Source organism: Drosophila miranda, assembly GCF_003369915.1.
Source record: "Drosophila miranda strain MSH22 chromosome Y unlocalized genomic scaffold, D.miranda_PacBio2.1 Contig_Y2_pilon, whole genome shotgun sequence".
NCBI lineage: Eukaryota > Metazoa > Arthropoda > Insecta > Diptera > Drosophilidae > Drosophila > Drosophila miranda.
In genome coordinates, this window is record NW_022881614.1 from 29,053,470 (window position 1) to 29,077,022 (window position 23,553).

The 23,553-nt window shown below is 44.9% G+C and overlaps 1 protein-coding gene across 13 annotated transcripts in view; it reads right to left on the reverse strand.

Moving 5' to 3' along the window:
* The window catches only part of LOC117185934 (heterogeneous nuclear ribonucleoprotein L-like), a 193,468-nt gene that overhangs the window by 113,925 nt on the left and 55,990 nt on the right, over positions 1-23,553 (reverse strand). For 11 of the 13 annotated variants that reach the window (XM_033398669.1, XM_033398667.1, XM_033398666.1 and 8 more), the window contains exon 2: positions 5,131-5,268. The exons of the other annotated variants lie outside the window; for them this stretch is intronic. In XM_033398669.1, coding sequence (XP_033254560.1) covers positions 5,131-5,268 — 138 coding nt within the window. The remainder of the gene's footprint in view (positions 1-5,130; positions 5,269-23,553) is intronic. 13 annotated transcript variants of the gene reach the window in all.

Consider the following 23,553-nt stretch of genomic DNA (forward strand, 5'->3'; position numbering starts at 1 on the left):
AAAGATCGGCAGTTGCCTGATCATTATTTTCCGACGTATTACAAAATGATAGCGAGGATGGCGGACGTCCTACGCTTACTGTTTACGAAGCAGTAAAACTGTTTAGGGTCCTGAGAAAAACGTATCCTGCATCGAGATAGGTAGTTCTTATAGCATTGAGCATTAAAAACTGAAAAGTTTGACCGAGCTATTACATAGCGAGAGTGAGAAGTAGGAGAACCCACTTCTTGAAATTTTTTATAAAGTCTTGATTTTAAGTTTTTTAGACTGGATAACTCTTTGGTAAACCAAGGGGGTTTTCCAGATCTAGTCGGAAAAGAAAGCGGGACACAAGAATCGAAAAATGTGCCAAGAGCATTGTAAAAAATGTTTGTGCCTTTTATGACATCAGTGCACAAGTACAAAGCGGACCAATAAAAATCCCTAATGAGGTTATTAAGCTTCGCAAACTCGGCTTTACGAAAGCAGCGGACACGTTCGGGTAGCCTACTCGACCGATCCAATACAGTTGGTCCTATATCTAGCGACACCTCGAAAGTAGGGTGGTAGGCGTCTTCAGGGATAGTGAGCGGAAGGGCTCGGGTTAACAACACTATGGTCGGATCCGATACAAAGCACAGATCAAGCAATCGACCCAAGGAATTTTTCACATGGTTGACTTGAGACAGGGACAGGTCAAGCAAGCCGTCAACAAAGTCATGTCGTGACATGGGCACTAGGATACTAGACTCGTTTACCGAAGACCAAACAGTTCCTGGCAAGTTGAAGTCACCAAGAACCATCATACGATCTTTATCAGATAGCGAGGAAGAAACAGCGGTTAAAGCGGACAAGTGCTGCTCATAAATTGAAATATCCGAAGAAGGTGGAATATACGAGCAAGTAATGAATATAGCGAAAGCGGGAAGAATCAGTTTTACACACAGTTCCTGTTGAACTTGGACTGTGAAGTGTTCCGACGTGAAGTAAGAGTCCACTGCAATTAGAATCCCCCCTGCACGTCGAGACGAACGGTCCTTTCTAAAAGTTGTGTACCGACCTGCCAAAACCTCGGAACTAAGAATGTCCGGCTTCAACCAGGTTTGTGGGCGGCTTTGCTCTTTCGGGCGTGGTTTAGGTCTATGGCTTTGGCTTTGCCACATGTCCTTCGCTTCGTGCACACAACGACGTGCCACCACAGCATGCCACCCCTTTTTTTTCCATCGACGGTTTTTGTTTGGCTTTTGCCAGGCCACGCAGTATGGTCTGGTGGCTTCTGCTCCTGCAAGTCCTGCTACTCCTGCTACTCCGAGTGCTCCTCTGGCTGCTACTCTCCCTGCTGCTGGCGGTCCTCTAGCATGTGTCACATATTGCAAAAGCTGCAGCTCCAGCTGCCGTTGCATTCCAGGGCTTTGGCTTATGGGTTGACTCCGGCATCTCACCACTCGCCCCTCGCCCCTTGCCACCAGCAAAAGTCGAACATCGCTCTGATAAGCTGCTTCAAAGAGGGTTTTACATATGCCAGGCCTCCGCATCAAGGGGCAACGACACGGGGCACGGGTCAGGGTTGCATTTGCATCGTTGCCGCACCCGCCCTAATACTTTATTGAACATTGTTGCATCCCCTGCTCGTTGCCCCAACGTGGCTGGTGTCAGACCGACAGAAGCAGAACTTTTATTGCATTTTCCCTTCAAGCCAGAAGCCTCATGGTTTTTGCCTTGCCGCATGTGCATCTGCCTGCAACGAGGCGGACTGGAGTCGGAGCGGAGTCGGAGAAGCATTGTTGACGAAAGTTGCGACTGCTATTAGAGGTCGTTTAGTTTGCGATTAGTTAGACCACAGCCAGTTGGACCGTGTGATGGAACGCCGCCTGCCTACGGACGAATGTACGGAAGTACGGACGTACGTGACCAGGCGCCCCAAAAGTTGCAGCCGGAACTTTTGGAGAGCACTTTGCGTCGTTTCTTTGGGAATATTTTCGTTCTAGGTGTAGGGGAAATAAATTAAATTTCAGTTTAGAAAGTTTCCAAAGGCACAAAACGATGTATGAGATGGTTCCTTGGTTCATTGTATCTCAAATATCCCGAATGTCTGGGGGGGTGCTTATCCTTTGGCCATCATCCGATTCCGTTCCTTGTCTTCTGTAATATCCAGCAGTTACACCCGCATGGCACTGCACTCTCGCATCTCCATTAAACGATTTCCGGGAAATGCAGCGGATAAGATGCAAAAAAGAATGAAGATATCTCCCGGATACGGCTCACAGATACCCATAAAGCGAGAAGGGTGAAGAGCAGCGTAAAGGGAATTGCTTAATTCCACGACAAACACGCCCAGTGACGACGATGACTTGAGCCAACAGAAAAGAAAGATTTATGCGACGAGGCAGCAGGGGCAGGGCTAGGGACAGAGGCGCGTTGCAAGCGCGGACTCCAGTCCCGGGGATACTCCGCGCGTAAATCCATTCAGTCGGACTGTGACTGTGACTGTGGAGTACTGTGAAAATCCAGGCAGCCAGCAAAAAGGCAACAGAGCAGCCATTTTGTCGGCTGCGAATTAACATGTCTAGGCCTGGTCCTGGACCTGGTCCTCGGCCTGGGCTGGCCCTGCAGTACCAGCAGTGAGCGATGACGAATGTCATCTACAATGTCATCTAGGCGTTGACGCCAGCCAAATCGAACCCATGATGCAATTATATGTATAATTGCATCATGATCGAACCCTTCGTTTTTTCTTTTGTTTCTTTCTTTTCCGCGCGTGCCGAACGTAATTCGGTTCTGCCGACCGTGCGCAGTAGCAGAGAACTTCGTTTTATCTTTTCGTCTTCTTTGCGCCTGCGTAGACAGAGCTCTTTTTCTTTCTTCGCTTTGCATTTGCTATTTGCAATCGTCAAATTGTGCGCAAACGAAGCGAAAGTGCTGTGAATTTTATTATTATCAGGTAAGTGCAGTGTTTAAATAATTAATAATATGTGTGCGCGTGTGCGTGGTAAAGAAAATCTCAATTGTATAAAAAGTCAAATATGTGAAAGAACTGTGTTCAAATTATATTAATGTTTCGCTGCATTCACATTATACTTTATTCTTCTCGTATGCTCGGGAATAAAAGAAGAATAAAGAAATAGAATGTAAATCCGTATTAGCGAATTAAATTGTTATAATTTGCGGAGGGCACGAAATTGCAATTTTTGAGCAGTCCAGCAGCAAAACAAACAACAAAAGAAAAGCAACTAAAAGTAACCCCTTTTTGTGCGGCTTGGCTCGAGCAGGTACATTTTTTTGGGCGTGTTTTGTTTTTGTTGTTGGAGGAAATGAACAGCCCACCGCTGACCTACAGTGAACATTGTTGTTTTTGTTGAAACAAACAACCGTTTTAAAAATCGAACAAATTCTTTCTTTTTATACAATTGAACCAAATTAATAGTAATTGTACATATATATAATATATCCATATTATTTCAGCGGCGGTGAAGATGAAAATACCCAACGAGCCAACAGGAAAAAGAATAGCTATTTTTAAAAGGGCGCAAGGGACAAAAAATACAAAGCTCTGGCATCCTTAGACAATAATTAATAATAATTTTTAATAAATAAAACTAATTGGAAAAATAAACAATTGAATGTATTACTTTTTTATATTAAATGCATGATTTTTCGTGAAAAATCATCACTTATTAAGTGCATGATTTTCGGGAAAAATCATCACCTATAAAATTCATGATTTTTAGGTAAAAATCATCGCTTATTATGTGCATGATCTTTAGGCAAAAATCATGCATTTAATAAGCGATGATTTAAGCCAAAAAATCATCACTTATAAAATGCATGATTTTTCGTGAAAAATCATCGCTTATTAAGTCATGATTTTTCGGCAATGCTCGATGACAATGTCATCGATTATGCCCTAGGACATCTCCATGTTAATGTCATCAGCTTAGCGTATGGCCGGTCATCGACTATGTCATCGGGGTAGTGACGCGGTCATCGACGTGTCAGCAGCTGAGTCATTAATGACCCGTACTGCAGGGAAAATACAATTGCCTGGGCACACACACAAGCACGCATGAACACACAGAGGCAGAGAGTGAGGCATGCAACATTTCCGCATTTGTTGTTTTCTTTGGCTTTGTGGGGCAACGGTGCGCTGTGCCGCCAAATGTTTTTCTTCTCTTTTTTTCCCCCTCTTTCCTCTTTTTGCTTAAAAGACAATAAACTGTGTCCATGTGTGTGTACAATGCGTATCCTATATAGCGAAAAGATATAGGGTAACAATAGGGTATGCCTGCTTAAGCCAAGAGCTGCTTGATCCACATTTGAATTGAATAACTTCTCATGTTTTCTCCCCTCCCCGTCCAAAAAACAAAAGAGGAAAATCCTGCTTTTTCCGCTAGATGAGTTTCTAGTTTTCACTTTTTCCAGCAGGAGAAAACAGGACTTTATTCAAATCTTTAAAGCGAAGAGCAATTTGCATCTGCATCTGCACGTATGTATCTGTATCTGTGTCTCGATTTAGGTGTATCCCCTCGCACTAGAGTACTTTATGCATATTTACGAGTTTCCCGGGGCATAGTGTTAGTTTTTTCCCTTGTATTCATAATTGTTGCTGTTGCAGGTTGGACATGGACTAAAACCTAATACCCTGCCACACGCACCATCAGATGCTGCCCCACTGTTACTCTCCACTTGTTGTTGATGCTAGACACACACAGGAAGAGTGAGAGTGAGAGAGAGAGAGCACTTTGTAGCCATTTTGTAGCTAAAAAGTATCAAATGTTGTGCTAAGACTAGAATGCCACATACCACAACGTCAAAGCCGTTGCTGAGGACAGAGGACTTGGTGGCACGGAAGATGCAATCAACACACAGTCGTCTGAAGCCTAAGCCCCCCCGCTCAACCTCCTCCTTCCATCCAAGTTGCCACAGCAACAAAACGAGTTGCAATGGATTTTATTTTATTTCTGTTTTTTTGTACTGCCCAAAACTGTTTCCAACACTTGCTTCCATCCACTCGCAAACCGCAGGAGCAACAGGATTTATATATGAACACGCTATAATATATATGTATATACGTACATATATAATGTATGAAGAGGGGGGATGGGGAGAGTATATATAGCCGTATAGTAGTATAGTATTGCTGTGTGTACTTACAACTGTGATGGGATAGAAGGGATTTATGATGGTGAAGAGTAAAATGTGATTTGGCCGTGTAGTCTCGGGACGCTTTCTCCGTAGGTCGTCATTTGACTTGTTCATAAGTGCTTGCTGCTGGTTCTGTTGTTGTGTGGACTGTAAAAACATAGTATATATCATATATCGGTTTATATCGGTTCTCTTGTGAGTTATCAATATAGTTCGAGTACAAGTAGTTGAGTATACGTAAATACGAGTATGCCTTGAGGACGAGTAGGGAGGGAGTGTAGGGGGTTTTTGCGGGGCCAGGGATTACCTTTTTTTGGCCAGATAGGAGCAGCCTGAAGCCTTTGCCAGGAGTTCAAAGATCTAGAGAGCTATTGTCGGCATTCCGACAATGAGATAAATCTGCTATAGATATCAACGGAAAACTGAATGAAAAATGTATTTCCTTATCCGAAGTCGAAAACATTGTGGTATGACATTGTGAATATTCGACTACCTTTAAGATTTAGCTTCATATCATTCCACAATTTCGTATCTATATATCTTTCAGCTACGAAACGCACGATACGGCTCTAACGTAACTTTTCCGATAAGCGAGTTCATTTTTCTGGTCTAATGACATTATCAGGCCTCCCACCGCTGAATCCCAGTTTTGCACCGATTTTCGCATTTTTGGGGCTGTTAGTGGGGCCTATGATGCTGTTAAAAAGGCCACATAATTAACAGCGAAACAGAATGGTCTATAGTCTATCGTCTAGCTGGCTGGCTGCAGCAGGCAATGCCAGAGCATAATTTCCGTTTTGTTTTGTCGGTTAAAAGAGGTTTTTATAAATAAATTACGGAATTTAGGTGAACCATGTACATGTCACGTTCAAAATGTCAATCAATGGACGACATTGCGTCGACGGGGGGGAGTGAACCGAACCGTGAGAGCCGTGAAGGGAATTTCAATTTTCGGAATTTTCGCACACACTGCAGTCGCAGGAAAACAAGATGTGGATGTGTATGTATGTAAAGGACAGTGTATCAAGCAGTTAACACTATCCCATCTAAATTAACATTTGAACTTAAGATACCATCGATAAGACCTAACCGATATAACCAGACTTAACCGATGTTTAAAAGACCTAACCGATAAGGTTATCGATATGGGAGTCGGTTGTTGGAAGTAGAAGCAGAAAGTTGAACAAAAAGTCGGAAGAACAGACTCATTAATTGCACATCTTAAATCATACACTTTGTACTCTTTTTCGAAAAACACTATTAATAAACGATACATTATTATTAATCTTACATTTGGGGGCTCGTCCGCGTCGAATACAGAGCTCGGAGTGTGTGAAAAAGAAAAACAGAAGAAAGCAGAAGCTGATGCAAGAAGAGGATTGTTGAAAAGTTGTTAAAGTTGTTGTTTGTAGCTACATAAAGTTGTAAAGTTGTTGTTGGTGGCTATAAACATTAAGTTGAACAATCCAAATTCTGTGAGCCTAACAGTAGACACGGAGTTTAATAAAAGATCGGTCGTTTAATTCGGTTGGAAAATTGTGAAATTCATTGTCGCGCCGCAGCGTCGCCTTGTCCGTGCGCAGTACGTACACAAGCATAAAAAACACGCACAGACACGTTGTGTGTGATACACACTTATAAACAGAAAAGACAAGCACTCGTCGGGTACACAGTCACAAGTCGAAAAGAGCCGCAAAATGATGCAAACACCGCCGCCGTTGCACTGGAAAGAGAGAGAGAAGGAAGAAGCTGTACCAGGAACGTCGCGCCCGAGTGCAAACGAGATGGAAGATTTAGAAAATGCAGAAAACAATAGTGTGGACGTTGACATGCAATGACTGCATCTTTCAAGAGGCGATGCAGTTACTGCACCGTCAAGTGGCCCGTGTGACACCAGCAGAAGGCTGTTACGCGCGGATCCCAGGCAAAACGCAGCCCTCCTCCCGCCCAACCGACCGAGGGGCGCTGCCGCATGACGCGCGGTGCGTAGCCGAACCAAACGCGAACATGCAAGAAAGATAGCTATTAGACTAACATTCGAGGAAAATTAGTACTAAACTTACTAAGAAACTAAGCATGCAATCAAAGTACAAATACCACTACAGTTACTAATTAATAGAAAGGTGTGTAAGGATTAATAATTTAATAAGAGGAAGAGAATTAGTGGTGGATATAATATGGTAGAGGGAATTATAATCCGAGCATAAGACCCTAAACGGTTCATGCAAGGAATAATTCGATCTACAAAGTGGAAGGAACAACGGTATAAAATTTCTAGTCAGTCTAATAGGAATCGTGAAGTTTATGCGGCTCAACAGATCAGGGCTGTCTATGTCACCCCTGATCAAGTTGTGCATAATTATCACACCAAGCATTTTTCTACGGTTAACTAAGGATGGGAGGTTTACTAATAGTAGTCTACTAGAGTAAGATGGGAGTCTTACACCCGCATCCCAGTTAAGGCCCCGCAGAGCAAAGAGTAAAAAGTTTTTCTGTACTGATTCTATACGGTCCTGGTGTACTTTGTACTGAGGGCACCATACACAGGAGCCGTATTTTAAGATCGGACGAACAAGCGAGGTATAGAGAGTCTTTGTTATATAGGGGTCGTCAAATTCCTTTGACCACCTCTTTATAAACCCAAGCACGCTCATGGCCTTATTTACCATGGTAGAAATGTGTTCGGAAAACTTTAACTTGGGGTCTAACATAACACCCAGATCATCCACCAGGGTAATTCTCTCAAGAGAACCACCAAATAGGGTGTAAGGAGCCAACAAAGGGCTAGAACGATGAAATGTCATAACTTTGCATTTCGAGGCATTAAGGTGTAACAAGTTTGCACAACACCATGACTGAAAGTTATTGAGATCGGATTGCAAGCGAGAATGAAATGAAATGTCCTTGTACTGGACACAGAGTTTAACATCATCCGCATACATAAGTACTCGAGAGTATGTTAATACTGAAGGTAAGTCATTAATAAAGAGTGTGAAGAGTAAGGGGCCTAGATGGCTGCCTTGTGGTACTCCCGAAGAAACCTTTACTGGGAAAGAGAGGGAGTTTTTGAAGAGGACTCTTTGAGACCTAGAACAAAGATAGCTAGAAATCCATCTCAGGAGGTTGGGCGGAAACCCTAAAAGGTCAAGTTTATGCGCTAAAAGGGAATGGTTTACAGAGTCGAATGCTTTACTAAAGTCGGTGTAAATAACATCCGTCTGTAAGTTACCTTGAAAGCCTTTAATAATGAAAGAGGTAAACTCTAACAAGTTCGTGGTGGTTGATCGCCGCCTTATAAATCCATGCTGAGTTGGAGATATAAGTGACTTGCAGAGATGTTGCAAGTGCGGAGTTAAAACCCTCTCAAACATTTTAGGAATAGCGGATAACTTTGCTATACCTCTATAATTTTTTGCATCAGACTTGCTACCTTTTTTATGGAGAGGAATTATAAACGATTCCTTCCAGATCGGGGGAAGCAAGAAGAATCAATGGATAGGGTGAATAGTTTAAGCAAAGGTCCACACAGAGCCTCGGCGCAGTACCTGAGTACACAACCTGGAACCCCGTCTGGACCCGGTGAAAACACCGGCTTAACTAGTCGAAGATCATGAAGTAGGGAACATTCATTTAACAAGGGACTGAAAATGCCGTTCGACCTCGGTAAACCGTATGGGTACGGATGACCAGAGTAGCTTTCCTCAGAATAGGTGGTTTGGAAGAATTGGGCAAAAAGATCGGCAATTGCCTGATCATTATTTGCCGACGTATTACAAAATGATAGCGAGGATGGGTGTGCGGACGTTCTACGCTTACTGTTTACGAAGCTGTAAAACTGTTTAGGGTCCTGAGAAAAACGTATCCTGCATCGAGATAGGTAGTTCTTATAGCATTGAGCATTAAGAACTGAAAAGTTTGACCGAGCTAATACATAGCGAGAGTGAGAAGTAGGAAAACCCACTTCTTGAAATTTTTTATAAAGTCTTGATTTTAAGTTTTTTAGACTGGATAACTCTTTGGTAAACCAAGGGGGTTTTCCAGATCTAGTCGGACAAGAAAGCGGGACACAAGAATCGAAAAATGTGCCAAGAGCATTGTAAAAAATGTTTGTCCCTTTTATGATATCAGTGCACAAGTACAAAGCGGACCAATCAAAATCCCTAATGAGGTTATTAAGCTTCGCAAACTCGGCTTTACGAAAGCAGCGGACACGTTCGGGCAGCCTACTCGACCGATCCAATACAGTTGGTCCTATATCTAGCGACACCTCGAAAGTAGGGTGGTAGGCGTCTTCAGGTATAGTGAGCGGAAGGGCTCGGGTTAACAACACTATGGTCGGATCCGATACAAAGCACAGATCAAGCAATCGACCCAAGGAATTATTCACATGGTTGACTTGAGACAGGGATAGGTCAAGCAAGCCGTCAACAAAGTCATGTCGTGACATGGGCACTAGGATACTAGACTCGTTTACCGAAGACCAAACAGTTCCTGGCAAGTTGAAGTCACCAAGAACTATCATACGATCTTTATCAGATAGCGAGGAAGAAACAGCGGTTAAAGCGGACAAGTGCTGCTCATAAATTGAAATATCCGAAGAAGGTGGGATATACGAGCAAGTAATGAATATAGCGAAAGCGGGAAGAATCAGTCTTACACACAGGAATTCCAGTTCCTGTTGAACTTGGACTGTGAAGTGTTCCGACGTGAAGTAAGAGTCCACTGCAATTAGAACCCCCCCTGCCCGTCGAGACGAACGGTCCTTTCTAAAAGTTGTGTACCGACCTGCCAAAACCTCGGAACTAAGAATGTCCGGCTTTAACCAGGTTTCAGTAAACACAATAACGTGGGAAGCAAATGCAACACTATCCCGGAAAAGAATGCTGAGCTTACTACGCAAGCCTCTTACATTCTGATAGGTTACTAAAAGAGAAGTTAGTTTTTTGGAAAGGTGGAAGCTAGACGGGAAGTTGAGGAAGAGGAAGTTGAGGTTGAGGTTGAGGGTGGCACACTGGAAAGGTTTGGAAGGGATATGGGGGGCCTATTCTTCTTCTTAGCCTTAAACTCCTTCACCACCAAATGCTCCGGCCAAAATTTGGCGGAGCAAATGGTGTCAAATTGAGTTGGGGAGATGCTTATCTTAAACGAGGCTATCTCCCTGGCATAAGAGAAGTTAAATTTCTCCACCTTTAAAGCCACGGCTTTTATTTTGCTTTGAATAAAAGCAATTACATCATTAGATGTGAGGTCAGGGGCCAGCCGTGAAACAAAAACTTGTCGTTTTGGTGGGACTCCCACCAGTGGTTTAGTCACCACAGGCCTAGTACCTGTGGTGGCAATATCCGGAGGTCCGGAACGTCTATTTACTGGTGGGATCGGTATAGACGGGACAACTAGCGAACTTGCGGACACCACGGACACGGACGCTGCAGACGTACTTGGCTGCACATTCTCCGAGGCGATGAATTCGGCTACCGAATCTGCGTCGCCAGCAGCTGTCGTTGCCCTTGGAGTGGCAAACGAGATCAACTGCTGCACACTTGGAGTGGTCGGAGTCAGTTTTTCGGCGGCGCACGGCTGAGTGACGGTTGGCAATTGCAGATCCCGCGGAGTGAGCCTCCATGGCTAGGAGCCGATCGTATTGGTTTTTAAAACCAACGGTCAGCTCCTTAAAGCCACTCCGCGTCTGCCTCATGAAAGCCACCATGTCTTTCTCCACCGCACGGCATGCCTCGCAACTGTAATGCAAGCCATTACGTTTGGCTATAGCATCACTCACGAGGCCAGAAAATCCAGCGCATTTTGCGTGCACTACGCTGTCGCAGAGCCAGCAGGGGACATTCGGCTGATCGTGGGTGATCTGCTTCTTACAGCTTTTTTTGGCACAGACCACAGCGTATTCCATTTTATTTTATTATTTATTTATACATATACTATTGTTTGCAAAACAAATTGGTATCAGACCAATGTGCCAGACAACGCTCAAAGCGGAATTGGTAAAAAAAAGAGAGCAGAGTGGAGAGCGGTTATAGCGAGAGCTACTAAGCAGAGAGCGCTATTGCTCAGAAAGTTTAAAGAGCGAGAGAGAAAGAACAGTTATTGAAGTTGAGGTGATAGCGAGAGAGTGATAAAACAACAAAAGCTACCAGACGAGAGCGGACTGCAATGCAATGTAATGCGTACTCACTCACTGCAACAACACAAACACAAGCACAAGCACAAGCCGACGCCGAAAAATAAAAAGTTAAATAATGTTTTAACACAAATCAAAAGGCATGCACTCGCGTAATAGAATAGATTTCCAGATTGTCGTCTGGTTAGGAAGTAAATTTAGAATTTAGTTAGGAAAACACCGGCTGTTTATTCAAAACAAAAGGAAAAAATGCGGAGCGCAAAACAAAAACACGTCTGATCACTACGAAAGACACGAATAGTGATGACAAGATTGATCAAATGATAAAGTTGCTAAGTTTGAAACTGCTTTGCGATGAGCAACGAGAAATGAAGATCGCTCCAGATAATTTTACAAAAGTTGTGAGCGATTGTGATGGAAAATCGGTTCCCATAGAAAAATGGTTTGAGATATTCGAAAAAAATGCCGACGCATATGAGCTTACTGAAAAGCAAAAGTATGTGCAGGCCAGAGGAAAAATGACCGGTGCAGCTAAGCTTTTCCTTGAAGCTGAATGCGTGTGCACCTATGAGGAACTCAAGAACGTATTATTGGATGAATTCACATGTAGCTATAACAGTGCAGACATTCATAAGCTGCTGCAAGAAAGAAAGAGGAAGAGTAGTGAGTCGATGCACGAGTACTTGCTGCAGATGAGAAAAATAGCAGCAGTCGGACATGTTGAACACGCGGCTGTTATAAGCCATATTGTGAACGGTCTGGACATAAGAAACGAGTATAAGTATGCCATGTATCGCTGTAAGACCTTCAGGGCCTTGAAAGAAGAGTTCGATATCTATGATCGTTTGAACATATCGGAGAAGAAGGGCAATAACGAACAGCATAAAACGAGTTTCAAGCAGCAAAGTGGGCAAAGCGGTAAAAAAGAATATTGCTATAACTGTGGATCAGGAGAACACAAACGCAAAGACTGCAAAGCCGAAACGAAGTGTTTTAAGTGCAATCAGAATGGTCACATTTCGCGTAACTGTCCTTATGAAGCTGATAAAGTTGATAAAGTTCGCGTCATTTTGGATCGCAGTCGCATGAAAAAAATTCAAATAAACGGCATTGTTGTTGACTGTCTTGTGGATACAGGGTCAGATGTAACCATAATCAAAGAGAGTATGTTGAAGACCATGAAAAACGTTAAACTTTTGAAGTGCACAACTATGTTGCGCGGTCTGGGTCAGATATCAACAAAGCCTGTTGGATACTTTAATGCAGAAGTTACCGTGGATAAGTTGCTGACCACACAGAAGTTTTTAGTAGTCCCCAGTAGCCAGATATATTTCGAAGCACTTTTGGGGCATGATTTCATTAAAAAGTTCCGTTTCGTCGCTGATATGCAAGGATACACGTTTTTGAAGCATGACGCAGATCCTGTGCCAACAGATGAGCATGCTCTTATATATAATGTAACTGAAGAGTCATCCTTTGTGGCTCCGCCGCAATATCGAAAAGACGTTGAACAGATGATAAGAAACAGTTACCAAATGCCCACAGAAGTTGCAAAGCAGTCTCCAATCCAACTGAAGATAGTTCCCGACGGATTAATCAAGCCGTTTCATCACTCACCGAGTCGTTTATCAACAGACGAAGCCAGTGCCGTAAAGAAGCAAGTCGAAGAATGGATCGAGCAAGGAATCTTGCGCAAGTCGTCTTCAAATGTAGCGAGCAGAGTTGTCGTCGTGAAGAAAAAAGATGGTACACTTAGAGTTTGCGTAGACTTCCCAGTCCCGATCATGGAGGAAGTCTTGGAAAAGCTGCAGTCGGCTAAGTGGTTTACCATAATGGGCCTTGAAAACGGATTTTTCCATGTGCCTATGGAAGAGCAAAGCAAGTCGTATACGGCCTTTGTTACAAAGGAGGGATTATTCGAGTTTAATAAAGCGCCTTTCGGATTCAAGAACTCGCCAGCTGCGTTCATTCGGTTCGTAAGCTATATTTTTCAAGAATTAATCAACTCTGACATTATGCAGCTTTATATGGACGACATAATTGTTTACGCCGCGTCGCCCGAGGTATGCATGAGGAAGACAAAGTTGGTCCTGGAGACAGCTGCGCCGTTTGGCCTAAAGATCAAGTGGAAGAAATGTAGCTTCATGCAGCCACGCATTAGCTTTCTGGGCCATATCATTGAGGACGGGAGAATCTGGCCCGGCAAAGAGAAGACAGCAGCTGTCAGTCGGTTTGCTACGCCCAAAGACATTAAAGCAGTTCAAGCATTTCTGGGACTCACAGGCTTTTTCAGAAAGTTCATCCCTGGCTATGCACAAGTTGCCCGGCCGCTCACGAATCTACTCAGGAAGGAAGCAGTTTTCGACATTGGCGAAGCAGAGCAACAGTCGCTACAAACCTTAAAGAATCTGCATGTAATCGCACCTGTATTACATTTATACTCACGAGAAGCGCCAACGGAACTCCACACGGATGCATCCAAAGAAGGTTTCGGAGCAGTTCTGTTGCAGCAGTCTGATGGCAATTTCCACCCGATTTACTATTGGAGTAAAAAGACTACACAAGCTGAGTCCAAACGTCACAGTTACTATTTGGAGGTCAAAGCTGCATACCTCGCACTCAAGAAGTTTCGTCACTACCTGTTGGGGATCAAATTTGATCTTGCCACTGACTGTGCGGCGTTTAAGCAGACAACAACGAAAGCAGATATACCCAGAGAAGTTTCCCAGTGGATTCTGTATATGGAGGACTTTACATTCAAAGCAGTACACCGCCCAGGGGACAGAATGAGACACGTGGACTGTCTCAGTCGTTTTCCGCAGACATGCATGTTCGTGACGACGGAGCTAACAGCTCGGATAAAGAAAGCACAGCAGGATGACGATTTCATCAAAGCCACAGTTGAGATCCTGAAGCAGCACCCATATCAAGACTACAAGCTTAAAGGAGGTCTTCTCTTCAAATCTGTAAGTGGCAATGACGTATTGGTGGTTCCAAGGCTGATGGAAAGGGAAATCATTCAAGGATCGCATGAAGTTGGTCATTTCTCCACAGCGAAGACAATGCACACAGTTCAGCAGCAATACTGGATTCCGCACCTTGAACGGAAAGTAAATAAGTTGTATAATTTTCAGCAAAAAGTTGGGCAAACAAGAAGGCTATCTTCATTGCATTGACAAGGGTGACACACCACTATACACGCTGCACGTTGATCATTTGGGACCAATGGATGCGACAGCCAAGCAATACAAGTACATTTTTGCTGTGGTAGATGCATTCTCCAAGTTTGTGTGGCTGTTCCCAACTAAGTCAACAGGTCACGAAGAAGTTGTGAAGAGGCTGAGCGATTGGTCATTTGTGTTTGGTTTTCCCAAGCGCATAGTCAGCGACAGAGGAGCAGCGTTTACATCCAACGCATTCAGCGAGTTTCTCAACGAGAACAAAGTCGAACATGTGTGTACAACGACAGGTGTGGCGAGAGGCAACGGTCAGATTGAGCGGGTGAACCGCTCAATTTTGGGTATCATCGCAAAGCTCTCAGCTCAGGAGTCAACGAAGTGGTACAAGCATGTGCCACAGGTCCAGATGGCGATTAATTCGCATGTGCATTCTACGTTGAAGTCGTCGCCATTCGAGTTCATGTTTGGGACAAAGATGCACAGACAAGCTGAAAGTCGACTATTGGAGGTGCTCAACGAGGAGTTGGTTACGCAGTTTAACAACGAGCGCCAAGAACTGCGTGACCAAGCGAAACAAAACATTGAGAAGGCGCCAGAGGTGTACAAGCGCAATTATGATAAAAAACGACGACGTGAGCACGGCTACAGACTAGGAGACATGGTCGCGATCAAGAGGACGCAGTTCGTCGCAGGACGCAAGTTGGCCAGCGAGTATCTAGGCCCTTATGAAGTCACCAAGGTAAAGCGGAACGGTCGCTACGACGTCAGAAAGGTTGCTCAAGTCGAGGGGCCAAATATCACAGCAACGAGCATTGACAATATGAAGCTATGGCGTTTTGTCTCAGAGAACGATGATATATTATCATCTGGGACAAATGAAGATGAGCAGGAGGGCCGAATGTAAAGGACAGTGTATCAAGCAGTTAACACTGTTCGGAGCAGAACCCAGCCGATTAGCTGCTTGCCAAATAGCACCTATGTCACTCATTTGTTTGTTAAAGCTCTGCGCTTGCTTGCCCTGCTAAACGCTCTCTGCCAGCTCGCTCTTCGCTATCTCCGCTTTGCGTCTGCCAACCGACGTCTGCCGAGCGAAGCTGCGCTTAGCGATCGGAGCGGCAATGTAAAGGGCAGACAAGCCACACTTGCAATTTGGATGTCACGCATTAAAGAACATATCGTAATTTTATTTCTGCGCCGAGTTTTATTTAATTCGAAATAATTAGTCGGCCGATTGGGGATAAAAAACATTATCTCCACATAAAATTTGGTGACCCCGACGTGATCTCTGAGTTGCAGTGTCAATTAATAATCATTGGCGATCGACATTCGTTAGCCCTAGCAAATTTTCGGCGGCTAAGCACAATTCGGTGCTAAAACACACTTACACCTTATATACACTTAGTAAACCTAGCACCCTAATCACCTCCATTAACGATCATAATAGCTCAACATGCAAGTATTGCAAATCCTCCGATCACTACGTATCCCGATGCCAGGCATTTATAGATCTCCCTGTTTTTTCTCGATACAAGGAGGTGAAGAAGCGCCATTTATGTCTAAACTGCCTCAACAAAGGCCATTCATTGCAACGCTGCAAGTCAGGGGCATGAAGAAATTGCCAAGCCAAGCATCACACACTGCTCCACATGCAGTCGGGCGCTGACGCTGAGTTGCCGTCGCCGAGCACGGAATCGACCCAGCATGATCCTGCAAGTGCCCTAGTAGCAAGCAAATATATTAGCCCTCCCCCCTCGAGTCAAAAATCTCTGCCTAGCCAAAACGTGCTGCTAGCTACTGCAATCGTATATGTCAGGGGCCGTTTTGGATCGCTTATTCCATGTCGTGCCATTTTAGATTCCGCTTCTCAGGTTAACTTTATAACATCGAGACTCGCCAATCAGCTGCAGTTAGATCCTCACCCGTCTCACGTTCAAATCGCCGGTATTGGAGAGTCAATTCTACCATCCAGCAAGGCTGTGGACATCGTCCTGCAATCTCAAGACGAAAGCTATCACGGTTTCCTCTCTGCAATTACCACTGCCTCAATCACAGGAATGCCCCCTAACTTCGGCCTAGACGCAAAGGATTGGCCAATGCCAAATAATCTAAAACTGGCTGATCCTAATTTCGCCAAGCCCCAGCGTGTCGATCTGTTGATAGGTGCTGGTTTTTTCTTCGAATTAATGTGCGTTGGACAGATTCGACTGTCAGACCAATTGCCAACATTGCAGAAGACGAAACTTGGCTGGATAGTGTCAGGAAGTATTAAAAACTCTGAGAAAGCCCGTGCGGCGCTAGCAGCCGTTGAAGATCCCCCTGTCATCTCCGCTTGCGAGACTAATTTGTGCGATATTGTAAGGCGGTTTTGGGAAGTCGATGGAGATTATTCGCCCTCATCAATTTCGGAGGAAGATGTTCATTGCGAACAGCATTTCGTCACAAACTGCATTCGCCTAGAGTCCGGAGCTTACTCCGTGCGTTTGCCAACCAAATTCAGTCTAGAGGAATTAGGAGAATCGTATCAGCAGGCGCTACGTAGATTTCTCAATTTGGAGAGAAAGCTAGCAAAAAATGCACAGCTTAAGGCAAAATATATGGAGTTTCTCCAGGAGTATCTTGATTTAGGACACATGTCGCCAGCTTCGCGGCAGTCAGACCTCCCGCAGTACTTCTTGCCTCACCATTGCGTCCACAAGCAGGATAGTACAACCACCAAATTACGCGTAGTGTTCGATGGATCTGCCAAAACAGCGTCTGGAGTATCACTGAATGATGCGCTAATGGCTGGACCCACCATCCAACCTAAAATTCTGATAACTCTGCTTCGATATCTGCAAAATGTACCGCTGTGTACGCGTTTCCCATCCCGATACGCACGTGCAGTGCATCCTATGGCGCAATGACCCGAAGGAGGAGATTCAGGTGTTCAAGTTGGAGACTGTTACTTACGGAACCAAACCTGCCGCTTTCTTAGCAATTCGTGCTATGCATCAATTGGCAAATGATGAAGAGTTGCGTTTTCCGCTTGGCGCTGATGTTGTTCGAAGAGATTTCTATGTCGATGATCTCATATCTGGAGGGGACAGCATTGATTCTGTCATCAAGATTCGTCAGCAGGTAAAGGAGCTACTTTCGAAAGGATGTTTTCCCATACGTAAATGGTGTTCCAATGAACCCGCTGCTTTGGAAGGCGTATCGGAGGCGGATCGCGAAAAGTTCCTTACCTTTCATGACGGGACTGAAGTAACCAAGGCGCTTGGTCTAGTTTGGGATCCCACCACGGACAATCTTCTGTTTAGCTTCGCTCACGTCGGAACCGCTGCAGGCCCAATATCGAAGCATTCGGTCCTGTCTACACTAGCTAGGTTCTACGATCCTCTAGGGCTCATCTCTCCCATCATCACAAAAGCTAAAATATTTATGCAGTCGCTATGGAACGAAAGCCTAAAGTTGAATTGGGACGAAAGCCTGCCCCAGGATCTACATACGACTTGGATTGAGCTGACTTCGCAGTTGTCGATGGTTGAAAACTTTAAGTTTCCACGTTACGTGCTTCGGCAGCAAGCCAGATTAGAAATGCACGCGTTTTGTGATGCGAGCCAAGCAGCATATGGCGCCTGTGTATACATGCGTTCGGAAGCTCTTGGCATTGTGCAAAGTCATCTCTTATGCTCTAGATCAGAGTCGCGCCCTTGAAAAGTATCACTATCCCCAAGCTTGAGCTATCCGCTGCCCTCGTATTAGCCGAACTAGTGTCCACCATAGTTAAGGGATTATCAGCTCCATGCCAAATACATTGCTGGTCGGATTCGTCCATAGCCCTTGCCTGTATTCGAGAATCACCATTGAATTTTAATATATTTGTTTCTAATCGAGTTCAGCGGATTCAGGAGCTCACCGCTGGAATGACTTGGCATCACGTGCCCACAAAGTTAAACCCTGCCGACATCATATCACGTGGATCCACGCCAGCTGAACTAATGGATAGCAGCCTTTGGATCTCTGGACCACCATTTTTGCGTCTTGAGAGCTCAGAGTGGCCTGCAGGCTTGCAATTGCCGACCGATGTACCAGAACGTCGTCATGCAGCATTGGTTGTTTCAAACGAAAGGGATGTATCGTACGATTGCAAATTTCAAAACTCATTCGGATCCATGCAGCGCGTCTTTGCTTACATATATCGATTCTACATTCTCAAGGACAAAGGCATAGCGCGGTCGAAGGGTCAACTACCGTAATCGACATCAAAAATGGTACGCATTTGCTCATAAGGGCAATACAGCAGCAACAATTTTCGGAAGAGATCAGGGCCCTCGCCAGCTAACAGGCCCTACCCCCAAAAAGCACGATGGCCTCACTGAATCCATTTCTGGATAGCTTTGGATTGCTGCGTTTTGGAGGCCGCCTCCAAAATGCCGATTTGGACTACGACGCGAAGCACCCGATCCTGCTTCCTAAGGGACATCCTGTCACTGTCTCTATTATTATCTTCTTTCACGAAAGGTTTCTCCACGCAGGAGCTCAAGGATTGCTCGGACTGCTTCGGCAAAAATTCTGGCCTATTGGTGGACGCAAATATGTTGCGGGAATCATTCGCAAATGTGTTAGATGCTTTCGTTTGAAGCCAGTGCTGAGGGAACATATCATGGGAAACTTGCCGGCGGATCGCGTAAGGACTAATCCAGCATTCCACACAACGGGCGTTGATTTTTGCGGACCCTTTTATCACAAGTCGGAAGTCAGAAACAGGCCTCCTATCAAATGTTACATCGCTGTCTTCGTATGCTTTAGCACCAAAGCAACTCATTTGGAAGTCGTTCGGGATCTATCTACAGAATTCTTTCTGGCAGCATTAAGGCGTTTTATAAGTCTACGTCCCAAACCTCGAATCATCTGGTCAGACAACGCTACAAATTTTGTAGGAGCAAAAAATGAGCTTTTGGAGCTTCGGCAAATGTTCCTCAGCGATCCTCATACGTCGGCTGTGTCACATCTCTGCGTTTCTAGTGGAATCGACTGGAAATTCATCCCCCCTCGCTCACCTCACGGCTGTTAAAGCAGCTAAATATCATTTTCATCGCATCGTCGGGACCTACATTTTTACTCTTGATGAAATTCAGACCTTGGCTTGTGAAATCTCTGCTTTGTTAAATTCTCGTCCGCTTTATGCAATTACAGAAAGTCCCGATGATCTAGATGTGCTCACGCCAAACCACTTTCTTAATGGAGCCCCGAAAGCTGCATTCGACGAGCCAGATGTGGCGCATCTCCGGGTCAACCTACTTAGTCGATGGCAGCGGCTGTGTCAAATGAAGCAGGCGTTTTGGAGAAAATGGAGCACGGCGTATCTTTCGATTCTTCAGGAGCGGAGCAAGTGGCGGTCATCGTCTCCAAACATCAAGCTAGGAGCGCTCGTCATGATCAAGGAGGAAACGCTGCCACCATTAAGGTGGACGCTTGGCCGCATTGAGAGCGTCATCCCAGGAAAAGATGGAACCATTAGAGTAGCCGTCATCCGCACTCAAAAAGGCCTTTTCAAGAGGGCCGTTGGAAAAATAGCGGTTCTGCCCCTTCAGGATGGATCTGTTGAAAGCCTTTGCCTTCCAACGGGGGGTGAATGTTCGGAGCAGAACCCAGCCGATTAGCTGCTTGCCAAATAGCACCTAATTCTTGGCCCTCAGCCGCTTATTTTGTTTGTTACTTATGTCTATGTCACTCATTTGTTTGTTAAAGCTCTACGCTTGCTTGCCCTGCTTAACGCTCTCTGCCAGCTCGCTCTTCGCTATCTCCGCTTTGCGTCTGCCTACCGACGTCGGCCGAGCGAAGCTGCGCTTAGCGATCGGAGCGGCAATGTAAAGGGCAGGCAAGCCACACTTGCAATTTGGATGTCACGCATTAAAGAACATATCGTAATTTTATTTCTGCGCCGAGTTTTATTTAATTCGAAATAATTAGTCGGCCGATTTGGGATAAAAAACATTATCTCCACAAACACTTTCCCATCTAAATTAACATTTGAGCTTAAGATACCATCGATAAGACCTAACCGATATAACCAGACTTAACCGATGATTAAAAGACCTAACCGATAAGGGGTTATCGATATGGGAGTCGGTTGTTGGAAGTAGAAGCAGAAAGTTGAACAAAAAGTCTGAAGAACAGACTCATTAATTGCACATCTTAAATCATACACTTTGTACTCTTTTTCGAAAAACACTATTAATAAACGATACATTATTATTAATCTTACATGTATGCGGGTACGGACAGGTGTTTGGGCCACGTACAACGCGCATTCGAGCCGATATATTTGCACTAATTAACTCGATAGCGATAGCGATAAGATCCCCTCCGCTCTGCATGCAACACCTTGACATTTTCTTAACCGCAAGAGGCAGCTAGTCATTAACTAATTGGTTTTCCCTAGACTTTAACTAGCTTTAAGGACGGTTTCTGTTTTTGTTTTTCAAGTAATTCCAAGTAGATCCGTGCAGAGTGGCGCTCTCTCTCAGCCCTATTTTGTTTATTGTAGCATCCGCTAAGAGCCCCCAAAGAGGTGGGGCTCTCTGTTTTCATTGCCATCTAAGTCAGGTCAGGTGCTCGTCCAAGTTCTCGTTCTGTATGGGAAAACGTGCGCACAGAGAGTCCGAAATGCTGACCCAAATCGAAAGTGGAAGTGACATTCGCGGCATTCGCGGCACTCGGGGAACGGCCAAACAGCCAAGGTGCCAGAAATACTGTTTTCACGAAGAACGACTTCTCCCCAGATACAAATATCTATTGATCCACCCTCTGGCAGCATCATTATCTACGGATTAATGGGGGAGACCTCATCAGAAGATGGTAATCCAATATCTAATACCCACAGACGGACGGACGGACAGACGGACGGACAGACAGTTTCCTCCTTCAGGCAAAGCAGACAGCGTCCTTGGCTCACACAAGGTTTAATTCAAATTTCAACAACTTTTTTACACACAAAAGAAAAACCCGGAAAAACTCAGAAACGAAGAAATTTTTGTGTTTTTTTTTATAATAATAATACTCTCTCTCCCCTCTCTCTCTCTCTTTCGTACACCATGAATATTTTCTTTTTCCCTTTCTTCCACCCCCGCCCCCACCCACTCGCGCAGGCCAGGAAAACTGTTGATTAAATTACAACAACAACAACAGCAACGTACTAAAATGATTGATGGCTGATCCTATGAAATTTGTACAATTTGTAGTCGTATTTTGGTTTTGGTTTTCTTCTCTTTTTTTTTAGTGGGGGGGGGAAACATTTGAAACATTTTTAGCACAGCGGCGGACGAATGAAAATAGTCCCCGCCGCAGAGAGCAGAGAGGAGCAAAAGCAATAAGCAAAAAAAAAAAAGCTGTGACAGAGGCCGTGCTGCAGCGGTGTGGCGGTGGTGCAGTTTCGCGGCTACATACCGCACCGCATTTCAACTCGAACCGCAACGAAATGAAGATGAATTACCCACCGAAAACCCCGCCAGCCCAAGGATTCAAAAAAAATACAAATCATTGCAAATCACAAATAAATTTCGCTTCGAGAAATTTGCACTCAGTCGATCAAACGGTCGCCTATAAAGTGCAGTCTCACCCCAGCATCCACGGCAGATACAAAGATACATAGATACACAGATATAAGTGCGTTTGCCAAGAAATAAAAAACCGAAAAAGAAAGATGCGTCTGCAGTCGCAGCGTAGATGCAGATGAAGAAATTGCCGCTGCCGCTGCCGTGGCGTGGCCCGGCCTGGCCTGGCCTGCCTGGCAATCGCAATGAACTGCAAGTCGACAAAATCTCAGATAAAGAATCGGGAGGTTGTAAAAATAGCAAGAAATATAGCTGTATAGTCAGTCAGTCCGTCAGCCCGTCAGCCAGAGCCAGAACAGACGAGATGTCGACTGGGCGCCCCATCATCCCATCGACATTTATCAAAGTGTGCTCGCAATGGCACTGGCACTGGAATGGTGTTGGCGTAAGGATGCCCAAGGATGTGCATACGATGGGGGAATCTTCACACTCTCTCTGTCTCTGTCTCTTCCGCAGATGATCCATCTGTAACATTTGTTCAGCTCATTTGCCGCCTGTCCCAGGTGCTGGCTAATCAAAACAGCTCCCAAACTGTCCATCTCTGTCCCATCCATCGGTCAGGCAGGCAGGCAGGCACATGTTGCTGCCCTTCATTTTTGGCCAGAACTCAGAGAGTGAGAGATATGCCTGAAACAGAAATGTCTGGCGACAGCAACATGAGGCAGCATTTGTTACTCGCAATTAGATGCACTGTACTCCGCGCGGCAGTCGTGCCCCAGGGACACAGACAGACGGACGGACAGACAGACAGACAGACGAGAGACGAGAGTGCCCGGCAAATGTCGAACGAAAATTGCACATAAAATGCAATTTACAAAATGTTTTCTTCAACGTTTTTCCCTTGCTAAATTTAATTAAAACAGCAGAGCAGCCACAGAACGGCAACAGCAACAGCAACAGCAGCAACAAACGACAGCAACAACAACAACAACAACGACAACAATCATGAAATTAAATGCTGCAGATCAGTGAGCGACAACGGCAGCGGCATCGCCGGATTGGGCCAAGTAAAAACATCAAAAGTCCAAGTCAAGTGGCGGGCCCCAACAGAACATCATAAAATGGGGAAACAAAAGCGAAATAGACTCAATTTTCGGTTTTACAAAATAGCCAAAATAATGAAGCAATGTGTAAGTTATAAACGGCGAGTGTGTGTCTGGTCTGGTCTGGTCTGGCCAGCGTACTGCATTTGTATCTGTTGTACGATATCTGCGTTGTATCTGCGGGATACTCGGCCTATATATATATATATATAGAGGAAAATCGCATATAGTCGTACACCCCCGATCGCATGCTATTGGCATTGCTCATCACGAGAATACGAATACGAATACGAATGCCTGTGGCCACAAACGTCAGAGATCAAATGTTGGCCACTCGCAGCAGGGCATGACATAAGTACCAATACGTGCATATATCTGTATCTGTATCTGTATCTGTATCTGCTGGCTGCTAAATCTCTTGGTAACAAAACCGAACGGCAATTGCTCTGGACCCGTACCCGCACCCGTACCCGTAACAG